Source organism: Drosophila rhopaloa, unplaced genomic scaffold (genome assembly GCF_018152115.1).
Source record: "Drosophila rhopaloa isolate 14029-0021.01 unplaced genomic scaffold, ASM1815211v1 contig_163, whole genome shotgun sequence".
Classification (NCBI taxonomy): domain Eukaryota; kingdom Metazoa; phylum Arthropoda; class Insecta; order Diptera; family Drosophilidae; genus Drosophila; species Drosophila rhopaloa.
The window spans coordinates 11,199,741-11,212,890 of NW_025335043.1; the positions used below are offsets into that span (position 1 = coordinate 11,199,741).

The 13,150-nt window shown below is 37.4% G+C and overlaps 1 protein-coding gene and 1 long non-coding RNA gene across 2 annotated transcripts in view; one reads left to right on the top strand and one right to left on the bottom strand.

The window, feature by feature from the left end:
• The window catches only part of LOC123037433, a 36,280-nt gene extending 30,675 nt beyond the window's left edge, over nucleotides 1–5,605 (top strand). The window contains exon 3 of the long non-coding RNA XR_006417491.1: nucleotides 5,572–5,605. This is a non-coding gene — a long non-coding RNA (uncharacterized LOC123037433). The remainder of the gene's footprint in view (nucleotides 1–5,571) is intronic.
• Nucleotides 5,606–10,078: 4,473 nt separating this feature from the next.
• Nucleotides 10,079–11,902, bottom strand: LOC108052188 (membrane metallo-endopeptidase-like 1). The gene has a single exon (XM_017134529.2). The coding sequence runs from the start codon at nucleotides 11,900–11,902 to the stop codon at nucleotides 10,079–10,081; it is 1,824 nt and encodes a 607-aa protein (XP_016990018.2).
• Between the last annotated feature and the right edge of the window lie 1,248 nt (nucleotides 11,903–13,150).

The following is a 13,150-nucleotide window of genomic DNA, read 5'->3' on the forward strand; positions in this document are numbered from 1 at the left end:
CTCGCAGGCAATGACCTAATTCTGTCAACAAAATATCATAGACACCAGTCAAAGATATGAGCTCACTGCTAACACAAGGTAGCACAGAGAAAAATCTGGAATCTTAAACTATAAGTTTTTAAATTGTATGCCAATATGGCAAAAATTTGTGTAAACAATTTAAAAACAAAAATTATAAAAACTCAGCAAATACTTGTATTAAATTACATAGATTTTTCCTTATTGTCTAAAGAAAAGAAATAGTTTATTTAACAATATAAATAATTTACAGTATTTAAATCATAGTAAGCCTTTAACAAACAATACCATAGAATAGACGTTTTTAAAAAATGTAAGTATTAAGTTTCTAAAAATGCCTTAAAAATGGTGGTTACTGATTAAGTAAATTATGTTGATTACATTAAATCAGAAAAGACAAATTACACCACTTTTATGTTTACTTTTGTTATTTAGAAGGAAGTCCCATTTTGTATAACTTTATTCTTCACTTTCTGAACAATTCATGTAATATCATAAACCCTCTAAGATATTTCTTTAAAATCGAAGGACTTTAAGGTCCACAATTTGTATGCCTAAACCTAGCCCGATTTTCTCGCAGTGTGGGCTTACAAAGAACCCCTGGCAGTGGCAGTGGCAACAGTCGGCAGGCTAAGGGCAGAATGCTAGTCACAAGCCGGCCCCACATGACTCCGCTCCCTTGGCCATTTAACACTTTCATATTTCGTCGACGTCGTCAGGTTGTTTACCGCCTCGGGGCCAGACTTTTACTTTGCATATACAATATAGTCGTAGCTGGTGGGAATCGGGAATGGCCCGGCATCCCTGGGAGCCCGCACGTTTATACACTTTGCCGGGCCGCCGCTGCTGCCATATTTGTGTCTCCCCGGGCGCCCATTCCTTGGGTCCCCTTTTTGTTTCGGCTCCGAAAACGTGGCCAACAATTTATCAAACAAAATATGCACTTGAAATACACGTAGCTAGCAGCTACTAGCTACACAACATCTCGCCTTTTGCTCCTGCACGCCGAGTGCATTTTTATTCAATTTTTTTTTTTTTTTGGGTGATCTCAGCCCTCAAAACGACCCTCTCATCGCCCCCGAAAAACATTCCCAGTTTTTGGTGATAAAGTGCGGCAGTGAAATGAATTCGTAAGTGGCAGGGACGGGAATGTTCGCTGGTTTCCATTTGGGCCAAGGAATTTTTGGCCAACGATTTCTTGAAGTAGGACAGAGAACTATGTATGCTAGTTTTAAAGTGGTGGGATCAAAAGGTTGGGATGTTCTAAGTTCTTGCTCCAACTTGACTTCCAATTTCGGCACAGACATTTCGCCATATTTACATATAACAAGAACGTGAACTTTCAACTCCTTGCCAATTAAAAGTTAAATTATTCTATTTTGATTTTGTCAAATGAACATTTGACATGCAAGGCGGGCCACGCCCCCCGCTCTTTAGGGCGTTCATAAAGTCTTCACTTTATGGGGTTTCGTGAAAAAAAGACGTTGATTTCCCTTTAATGACACAGTTATTTGAGGTAAAATTATTAAATTGGTGCTTAAAGAGTTAACAGTGCATTTATGTCATTATTAATATAAAAACATATTTATAAAAATTATATAACGCTTCTTTGAATTTTATTTTAAGTCCTTCCTTTTTTGCTTAAATTGCCTACACTCATACCAAAATTAACCCTAAAAACAAGAAATTCGCCCTATTTTTGACTTCAAAGGCATCGCACCTTAAATTTTAGGGTAAATTTTTCTAAAATTAAGGGCGTTCCTTTCTAAAATCTAAGGCAAAGAGCCCTAAATCCAAGAAAAACTTTTCTAAAAAATAGAAAAATATTTCTTAAATGTAGGGTATTTTTTCTAAAAATTAGAAAAAATGTGCCTACATTCATCATGATGTAATTTTTCATTCAGGATTTTATGTACATATATATGATTTAAGCACTTCGCTTTTCATTCAGAAAAGTCACCAATTTTGTATTAGTATTGCACTAATGAATTTGCCAATATCGATTTCAACTGTAATTCTGTGGGGAAGAGAGAGAGAAATTAGTACAATTATGATTTATTTCAGTTCTTACAAGTAATATCCGATAAGTATCTTATCCGAAAAAACTTTTAATTTTATTCGTCCGTCGGTGGGATTCGAACCCAGGTCTCCCGCGCGTGATTTCAAAGACATTGAATGGAGCCACGGTCGCGCGCGAAAAGCGCATGGCAAACCAAAGACTATATGATGGGGCGTTTGCGAAGAATATTAGGCTAAAAAAGTTTTTAGAACTCGTTAAGTCGCAACTGTGAAAGTCGAAATATTTAAAATAAATTTTCTAAGATGATATTTCATATGACAAAAAATATTTTAATTACTTTTCCATAAGAGGTAAAACCTTTAGTCGTTCTAAGCATTACTTCTCATCTGTGATTATAACACAAGTAAGAAAAAAAAAAAAGAAAGATGTTGGCAGCTGAACTTGAACTTGCGGTGCTTAGATTTCTGGACAGACGTTCTAACCCCTAGGCTACTCAGACAGGGTTAGAACAATTTTATGGTCATTTTAGAAAATGTTTCCTATGTTATAGAAAATATTTCTATATTTTGGGATTAATTTCTATTTTTTAGAAAATATTTCTATATTTAAGAAAATATTTCTATATTTAAGAAAGCGTTTCTATTTTTAAGGGTTATCGAATTTTTAAGGTTAATTTCAGAAATTTTTTCTATTTTTTAGGGTAAATAATTTTTTAGGGTAGAATTTCTAATTTGAAGAAAAAAATTTTTAAAAATAAGTACCATTTTTACTAAAATATAGAAATTCTTTCTTGGATTTAGGGTGAGTTTAGTTTATGGCGACAATTTCTACATTTGAGAAACACTTTCTTGATTTAAGAAAAGTTTTCTTGTTTTGAGAAAAAAATTTCTTGAAAATAGAAATCTTTTCTTGGATTTAGAAAAAATAAAGTTTTAGGGCGAATTTCTAAAATTTAGGGTTAATTTTGCTATGAGTGTATTTACATAATTCAGTTTAAAAAGTTATAATTATTCTTATGTTTCTAAATGTTTTTATTAAATATATATAATAAGCTTTAAACATTTTTTTTGCAAACCATTCAGTAAATGTTATTTGTAGTTTCACAAACTTTAATGTCAGACTGTTTTGGGTATAAAATACTTTCACTTTAAGCCCCGAATCCTTTGACTGTGTCCCACTTATCCTTTATTGTGTGCTCATTAATCCCCAGCGGTGCTTTATCGATTTCCTTTGCCGCTAATGCAAACAGATAAATCTGCCGAATGAGTCGATTTGTAGGTATATATACAACGGCATTACTCCCACCCAAAGGGTGCGGACATGTGCCAGGACTAAAGTGGAGTGGATTGGAGGATCCTGGCTACCAAATGGGGCCTAATGTGGAGCGCAGCCAGGCAGCCGTAATGAACTGTTGCTATTGTTTGTTATTAGTTTTTATGGCTGTTGCTTTTGTTTCGCTCCGCCCACAATTATCTGCTCCCCCATCCTAAAACACACATACATTTTTGGGGTAAATGTAATTTGTCTCCATTTTTATCATTAAAATAACAATTAAAGCTTTTGTGTGCGTGGTGGTGGCACGCTCGGCCTGTAAATGTGTGCAGCATTTGCGGTCTATATATCATTATGAGTGCCGCTTGGTTGTACTTGGTTGTAGTTTTATTGCTTGTAAACATTCGTACTTATTGTTAGGGCAAATTACATGCTTCTCTGTCCAGCGAAGCGTATAGAAAAACACGACGGACACTGATGAGTCAATAGTCCGTGTCGCAATAGTCAATCAGTATTAGTTAATATGATTATGGCCGGGCAATAATGTTAATGAAGTTAATTAAGTCGATGGCAGAAAAGTTGTCACTGACTTTGGAAAACTAAAGTAGAAATTGTATGAAGTCGTAAAGTAGGAGGTTACCATTTCTTAATATGAAATAAAATTCTTTGAAAATATGAATGAAAAATATCTTCTTGTTGTTTTATAGAAACATTATTTAATCAACTTTAAGATCATTTGGTATGCATTTGGATCTCTACACCAACAAAAAGAGATTATTATGACACTATTTACACTTTAATGTAGATAGAAAGTATATCTAGTTGATTCGATGCTAATTATTATTGACCTAACACGCTTAAAATTCACTCAGAACTAAACTGATATTAGAATTTGCAGTATTTGCTAAATTTTCTTATTAAGCCTAATACTACTATACATTTTTTTGGGTGTATTTTCTTACTGCTCATCTCTAAGAACACATTCCATCACAGACATCAGTTTTATGGCCCTCCAGAGATGGTTTTAATTACGGCCAATCACCAATCCAAGTTACAACTTGCTTTGCAGCTATTAGTTCGCATGTTCACAATGCATAAGCTCATGGACAGGTGTACATATGCAGGCGCACAGAAAAGGACGGGTAGTGTTAAATGAAAGAGAGGGCAGAATGGACAGTGGACAGGCTTTTAGCAACATGAAAATGCTTTATGGCAATTAAAAAGGTAATACATCAAATGCAAAATATACAAGTCAGTTCATGTAGCAAAGTTTTCTCTATTTTTTATAACTACCTTTAGAAAATGATAGAGACGGGTTGATACATAAAAGAGAAAGAGAGACATAGATTGAAACAAATTGCAACGACATGATGGCAATTGTCTGATGTGTTCCCTAAATCGAAACCTCTGAAAATTTTACTCAAAACTGCTCGCAATATCCCATTTATAATTGGACTTTTAGGCCAAAATTGATTTCGGGAATGTTGGTTGAAAATATATTGGCAGTCACTTTATATATAGCATGAAATGTCAATTTGCAGGCAAAAGCAATTGGAATTAAATGTCAGACACCTGCACACATATTCGTATATTTCTGCACACTCAATGCAATGCAATACAAACAGGACAAAAAATGGGGTAGGAGGATGTTCGTTAGGCAGCACTTAAATGCCGTCAAATTTGCAATGTCCAATGGACAAAAGTATTTGTGTAAAACAGACGATAAGCTCACTTATTGATCCACTTGCAAGTGTAGTGGTCGCTGTTTTCGTGTTACCCCTACCAAATATATTCCATTTCCCCCTTCTGCCGGCCATTTTGGCCAACTTTCAGCGAGACGCCATGTTGGTAAATTTTCATAGACGATTGGACACCGTCTAAACAAATGGAACATGAGTGTTGTAAGTGTGTGGGTGTCTGAGCGCAAAGCAAATACGGAAAGCGCAAACACAAAGGAAGGACATTCAAATGAGCTGACAAAGCACATATAGAGTCCACACAAACATATACTTAGCATAATTTGGCCAACAATTAGAGCTTGAAAAGAAATTGATGTCATTGACTTATTCCAAATAGAGGATTTTTAAACCTCTCGGTTGAAACGGAGTTATTTCATTGAATATTAGGGAAACCTTTTTAGATTACAATTTCAATTATGTAAGATTTATCAACATTTCATTATCTGTTTTGTAAATTGCCTATTTTTCAGAGAGCAGTCTAAAAATATTTGCTACAATGATTTCAAATAATTTTCATTGCAGATATCGACAAGACCAAGACACACAACAATTTTCGGTAAGTTCTTTTTGACATTTGGAATATTCGTTCGATTTTGATTGCAATTTGGCAATATCAATATGCATTCCCATAAATCACTTTCAAGTCGATCCCCTTTGTTTTTCCCTGTTTTCCCCATTTAAGAATATCATTTTGTGTGCGTTTATATGTGTGCACTGGTATGTTGATGAATGTTCTGCCAGCTCCGCTTGTAGTTTCAATTGATTTTACAAATTGCAAACAAATTTAGTAAACAACAAACCAATTCTACGACAAATATATTTTCTACGTCGAAATTATGTTTCCAGTTCATTGGGAAAAGATTTTTAATTTTAGTTAATTAGCGATTTGTGATAATCAGAATAAAGGAAAAATCTGATTAGTTTATTAAAATATATATTTAGTTAAAGACATGTATAAAAAATCCATAAAATCAACTTGAGATAAAATTGTAAGTCCAGAGAAAAAATAAATATTTATTACACTTCAGAATAACAACGGAGAGGAATAAGAAGGATATCCAAAAAAAGAATACAATGAAATGAAATGCTGCACCGAAAGAGACTTAGTAATTTTTATTTCCATTTTTTTGCCCCATCGAAATGATGTTGCCAGTCGATTTCCCTTTTAACCGAAAGGCACTTAACCAACTTAAGCCGTGAGCAAAGATTAGAGATGTTTGCTAATTAGTCAACTCAAGATGAGTGTTGCCAAGTGGATATTTTATGCAGGTTTCGAGGCAAAGTGTACATCTCTTTGTAATGCAAATTGTACGCAAATGATGCCCGAGAAAAATATGAAATGGAGTCATCGCAGCTCTATTACTTTGAGCAGTCCTGTATCCCAATTGGGGACTCCACACAGAAAGGGGTTATGCAAAGTCAAGCAACCTGAAAAAGACACATTTGTGATGCAAATTCGCCGCCATGGCGACGTGTAAATCAGGCTAAGTACGTGGTCTTTTGGTCTTTTACCTGCCAGTACTGCCATTTCTGGGTGGCTTTTCCGTGCCCCAAAAAATATGCAACAATTTTTGCCTGCTCAACGCTGTTTGCCCAACTTTTGCTACGGCCTTACTCCTACCACTTTTTTTTTTATATTTTTAATATGTCAGCAAGGGGGAAAGGGGGCGTGGCCGTTGCGCCCCCGGAGTGGCGCTCTCTCAAAGCTTGTTTGCACGGCCCAAACATTTGCCGTGCGAATCGTTTTGCTTGCTATGAAATAATTACATATGCATGACAGCCCAGTCAAAGTGTGGGCGTTTTCAATCGCTGGCAATATGTACACACCCTATAGATACAGTAACGGCTATGTACTCGAAAATATCTGCATGAAAGTCAGGTTCATGCGGCCATTGTTGATGCTATTGAAATTACGCATACGCCGTGTGGGCCAGCTGCCCTTTTTTTCCGCCCCATTCTCCATGACATCGACCAATTGTTGTTTTAAATTAATTAATTTCGTTTTCATTAGCAACAGTAGCGTCCGAAAGGCTTTTGTTTTTTAATTTTATGTTTTTATTTGCCATTATTTGTGCGCTATTTGCCAATTTGTGAAAGCTTCGATTCATCGAAAGCGATTTTCGCGCCACTAATTATTATTTAAATTTAAATTTTGATACGCCGCCGCCATGATGGTACATTTCCCAAACAAATGGGATTATTTAAATAAATAAATTCATGGTAAAAATCAAGAAGTTAGCTTCGACGCGTTGTGCGCATTAAAAAAACTGCATAAAACACGTTTCACACCGAATAACGACCAACAGAAATTTACATTTCCAAATAGGGATAATATAATTGCATCAGGCAAACAAAAGAGAAGTCCAAATATATTGTTGAATTAAAATTGAATATAAAGCAAATATAGTTACGGGTTTTACTATTAGACGAAGGGAATAAATAAATAAATTTTGACAATATTTTGGTTTTTTTCTATACCCCCTTGTTTTGATTATTATAATTGAACAAACAACCTCCAAAACATTGTTGACTTTATTATTTTTTATTTTGTTTAAGGAGTACTATAATTTTTTATTTTCATTTTTCTTATAATACTATTATACATTTAAATGTTTCTTAAACTTCCACAGTTGTCAGTTGGTTTTGTTTTTAATAAGCATTGCCTGGCAAATCTTTAACTAGTTAAAGAGATTTATAGTTTGAGCGGTTCTCCAATCATAGAGGCTTTCCTTCCGCCTCGGCAATTGCAATTATTTTTTATCTGTATGGTCTGGGACTGGGGCTTGTTTATAAACTCATTTCTGCGTTGTAATCCGCCTATTTGACAAGCGAATGCATGCGTGCTTACTAAGCGAAATGCCACGCCCCCGCTCCGTACGCCCAGTATATTGCAGCGCAATGGGCCGGATCGAGAATTACAATGTAATTACAGCAAATGCAACTTTGTCTGGGACCGGGGAAAATTTATGTAAAAGCCGGAGTTGCGGGCACAGTCGCTTGCTGTGTAGGCGAAAATGCTGAGCTCCCATTTGCCTCCGCGTTTTTGGCATCGACACTGGCAGTTTTAAAGGCGGCGCAAAGCTACAAAGTGAAATTTTAATGCAAACTAATGCAAAATCTTTCGATATGAAACACGGCAACGCAACGCAGCAGCGACGCGAACAACAGCAGCATCAACAAAATAAATTGAAAAGCAAAATGCAAAGTGAGCGGGAGACGGCATCCTGGCTGGCTCGTCCTTCGCGCAGCAAGACAAATGAGTCTGCATCAATCTTAATTAATTATTTAAACGCAGCGGGCATGGAAATGGCGTCGTCGCCCAGAATTAAAGCAGCAGCAATGGAGTTCCAAGCTGGCAAATGCACCGAGAAAAAATGTGGGTGAAATATACTCAAATAATTAGCTATTTTAAGAAAAATCTGACAGTAGTTATTTGTCTAGCAAAAAACACTTTATCACAACAGAATTTATCGTTTTTTATAAGCTAGTTATGTCTTATATTAGATGTATTATTTAGTATGCCTTATACAATTTATAACTTATTTTACATTTTTAAGACAATAATATAAGCATTTATTATTTAGAAATATATTTAGTTAAATATTTTTATTACCGAGAAAATGAAAATATTTTTTGGAGCTTATAATAATTAATAATTAATTTATTTTAATAAAAGAATCAACAACTCTTATGTTTGAAGTTTTTACAAAAATCCTAGTTATTTCTATTAAAAATTTTGTTTTTCAAAATTAAAAATACAAAATGTATTTAAAAGTTCTTAAAATTATATGAAACAATAGACTGAATCCTTTTAATAAGATTGTGTTTTTTTTTTTATTTAATTTAAATACTACCATTTGGAAGTAGTGCGAATGAAGCTCCAAAAAGTTGTATTCTAATACGTTAAAAATTGTTCAAAACTGTACAAAATAATAAGAGATTTTATTAAAAAAAGTTTTCTGTGTAGAAGGGAGGAAATATTGGAAGTAAAACTGGGGTCGAGCCCAAACTACTGAGCACTGGCGTTTCCTTTTTGGTGCTGACTTCGCCTCTTGGCTTTTGTCTTGCGCGTAATTAAAACGAAAGCCTTTTGATATTTAAATTATTTTTCATAAATTGCATTGCAGCCAGCAGCAGAGCCAGATCCAGAAACAGAATCAGAAACAGAAACCAAGGAGTTGAGCAGCCAGTTCTTACACCACGTGGCTAAGGATTCAATTGGTAGTTTTTTCCACACACTCCAGATGAAAGGGGAGTGTAGCTCATTACAGGGCATGCCACTCACATGGCTGGCACTTGCCTTATTTTAATGCAAAAGCCAAGAGCCGCGACTGGCATTAGGTTAATTTGCTGCGGCTTGTGTTTAAATTAACCCACGCTGCACTCGAGGCAAATAGCCTGTTGCAAAGGTGGGCCACTGGCCACAAGGGCTTACACATGGCGAAACCACAGCCAGGTTCCGTCAATCAGTGTGTCATCAACATCGTCATAGTCCTAACCCCGCAGTCACTCAGAGTTCTGACCGCAGCCAAGGCAAAATGCCATAAAAACCAAGACTCCGTAGCCAAAGCCACCTAATAGCACAACCCAGGCCACTTGGGCCTTCGGCTTGTGTCTTGTAATTATGATTAATCTCATTTAAATTAAATGACTTAATTGTGGAGACGGGCGCGTTTTGTCATGAGATGATTTTTATCAGAGCTACAAAATAAACTTGCTGGGAGTCAAGGCAGCTGCCACCCACAATGCCAGTGCACCACCTAACCCGATTTACATTATATTCCGTTAAAATACCATTGATAATTTAAAAAAATTTATTCAATATTAATATTTGTATTCGGTGTATTTTCAACCGAATTCTTCGGAGTCTTAAAATATAGGATATCTAAAAAATGGAAACCAATTTCTCACATACATTTTGTAATATTTATTTGAAATATATTACGGGCTTGCTTGTTGGTCCGCTTTTGCACTGACAAAAAATTTGAGTACTATTCAATAAAATATTGTATGCTTTGTAATGCTTTGTTTACCACAGTTGACACGGTTGGGTTTCCTGGGGACATCCAAAAGCCAAATAAGGCGGTGGGTTACCAAGATTCCACATTTGATTTATGCGTCTTATGTCGTCGTCGTGTTGTTCGTCAGGACGGGGATAGCCATCTGAGCAAAAACCCTGCGCCATATTTATTAGGAAGATCTGTTGAGGTGTAAAATAAGTGAAGTCTGTGGAGTTCCTAGTTTTGGAAAGGTACGCGGAGTAGGCCAGATCAAAACCGCCAATATCCGCACTGAGTTCGCTCAACTTGGTTGACCCACTTTTGGCCAAGCAGTTCATGCTATTCCGAAAACGCGGTGACGTCGCGATTTCGATGCCAATTTCGTTAACGTTTCCGCGGCTGTCAAAGATAAATAACTGATTGTCGATGGCATGCATCAGCTCATGGCCGAGACCGAATCCCATCTTGCTGAACTTGAATACTTCGTGGCTACCCAGAACAAAGTAAGGTTCTTGCAAAACGCCATAGCCCACGAAGATTGTGTTCTGGAGAGGGTAATAACGCAATAGGGAAGTCGGGATGCTCTTCATCCAGTACAAGTATAAGGTTTCTTCGGGACTTAGAGGCGATCCATGCAGTTGCGACCACACCTTCTGGGTGAGAAACTTTTTCATCTTGAGGTACTCCCGACCAAAGTCCAGGTCCGTCGAAGGAAACTCCACACCCTCATAGTGCTCGTTGGCGAAGCTCCGATGATCCCGTCCCTTGGGCATGTTGCCGATGTTGAGGACCACATCCTGCACTTTCCTGGAGACATACTCCTTCTGCTCACTGGTCAGTTCATAGCGATTGTGCTCGATTTTGAGGAGCAACTGCTGGCGAATTTCTTCGAAGAGGTCTTCAACTTCCTGTGTGTACAATTGGAGCTCTGTGGTATTCAGGAATCGCTCCTTGTACAGCAGGTTGGAGGCCACATCCATGTAGAGGCGAAGATCTCTAACGCAATCGATGGCGTCCTGGCCCCCTGTGATGCCCTGCTGTAGGAAGAGGAAAAATCGGGTCATTATATAGTTGGCCACTAGTTCGGCGTCGGCGGTGTCTATTAGCTCCTTAATGTCCACCAAGTAGGGCCAGTTCTTGACACGAACCCGAAAGTTGGGTTGAATGGCATGACCAACTATTTGCTCGACGAACTTTTGCCATTCGTAGCCAGTTCTCTTTTCCATTTGATGAACAGTCACTATTTCTATTTGGCCTTTGTTGTGCCATTTGATTAGGCTTTCAATATCACTTTCCAGCTTTCTCATCCTTCGCAAGAGAGTCGTAATCTTATCTGATGACACTCCCATGTCACGAAGAGCTCTGCGTGCATCCTTAGTATTGATAAGCTCGTTCGGCTTGGGACTACCTAGTTGTAATAGAGTCTCGGTAGTGTTCTGCCAATTTTGACTAACTTCCACGTTGATCAAAACATTGTTGAGGCCATACCGGACCATTTCTGCCACGGTTTCCATCCACTTAAACTGATCCTTTGGCCAGGCATTCCCAGGAGGGGTCAACGGGGGCCAGGTGAGCCCCTCCGCTGGAGGAGCCATCCCCAAGTAGTGACCCAGCTTGCGCGTTTCTGGAGGGGCTTGGCGGCAGGTGCGATAGAACTGCAGGGCCTTTGCCTCCACACTCGTCTCGTTGGGAGAGCTCTGCTCCAGTTCCTCCATCAGTTGGACGAGCTTTGTATTTATATTGTAGTCCAGCATTTCCAAGCTATTGACGAATGGCGCACTGGAGTAGCGCCACGGGAAATTTCCACACACATATTTTTCAAAATTGGTACAGACATTAACTTGTTGTAACATATTGCTAAAGACTTGATTTAACACTCGTGTGTTGACATCCGCAGTCTCGGAAAATCGAGAGGCAGATACAAATGAAACTAGCAACAGGCAGACGATCCACATTATCGGTAAGCGCAAATTAAACTGAGAACTCAGATTTCTATTACTGAGCTATAAAAAGTCTGCTCGAAGTCGAAAAACTGAGTCAAGAACAGCTGATAAGTTACGAAATCACATACATGTTTGCAATGCGGGTATTTGTAAGAGGAAAATTAAATTATTATACAACAAGAAAGGAAGCAAACTTCGGCAATCCGATGTTTATTTACCCTTGCAGTTATTATAAATCGACTACATTTCGATTTCTATGCATATGCTACTAAAAACAATGAAGCTATGACGATTTTGCGCTGCATTTTGCCATCGTTTCAAAGGTTTAATGCCATATGTTATTGTTGTCCGCTTATGATTAAATTAAAACCGTAATTCCATATTATTTAAATATTACCAAATCCCAAAAAAAAAAAAAAAAAAAATTAAAAAACCACAAAGTAATAATAATAATTATTGTTCGTTCTTGTAGTACTTGATAATCTAATGGGGTTTCGCTTAGACAGCATTATGTAACTCTGTTTCAAAGTTGATTAGTTGAAACACACCAGTGTATTCAAAATATTTATTTGAGAAAGTATAAGTAAATCTTAAAGTTTGTCTTAAACTGAAAAAACGTTTTGGTTTTTCCAATCTTGTGAAATTATTTAACTTAGCTAATCTTGGCCCCGCTTGACCCCTTCGTTTGATTATTTCAGTTGCTACACAAAAATGTACAAAACCAAATCAAACAAATAAATATTAAATTCCCCGGGTACTTTTTAGAATCCAACTAAAGTCGTGGGCTCTTCTGCCAGTGGAATGATATTTTTAGAGATTAAGTCCTTGCTTTTAGGGCCTAATCCGTTTTGTCAGTGGCAACTAGGGGGCGAGGCAGGGGCGGAAGGACCTCGACACGGGTCCGGTTTTGGTTTCTGGTTTTTGGTTGCCCGGGAACCTGTGGTTGGGATCGGGTCCAGGGGACTGCTGTTGTTATTGCAACGGATAAAGCCGCGAAGAGTGAATGCCGGCACGAATGAGTCGGATTTGAAGTGTTTGACACTAAAAAGCAGCAATTGTCTGGAGCTGTTGCTTTGGACTGGTGCAATGAAGCCATTAGCTGGGTAAATATTATTTTATTCAATTAAAATGCACGGATTCAGCTGCATGTCACGTAGC

Excerpts from the sequence above, each read along its gene's own strand:
- LOC108052188 (XM_017134529.2), bottom strand. The coding sequence starts at position 11,902 with ATGTTACAACAAGTTAATGTCTGTACCAATTTTGAAAAATATGTGTGT.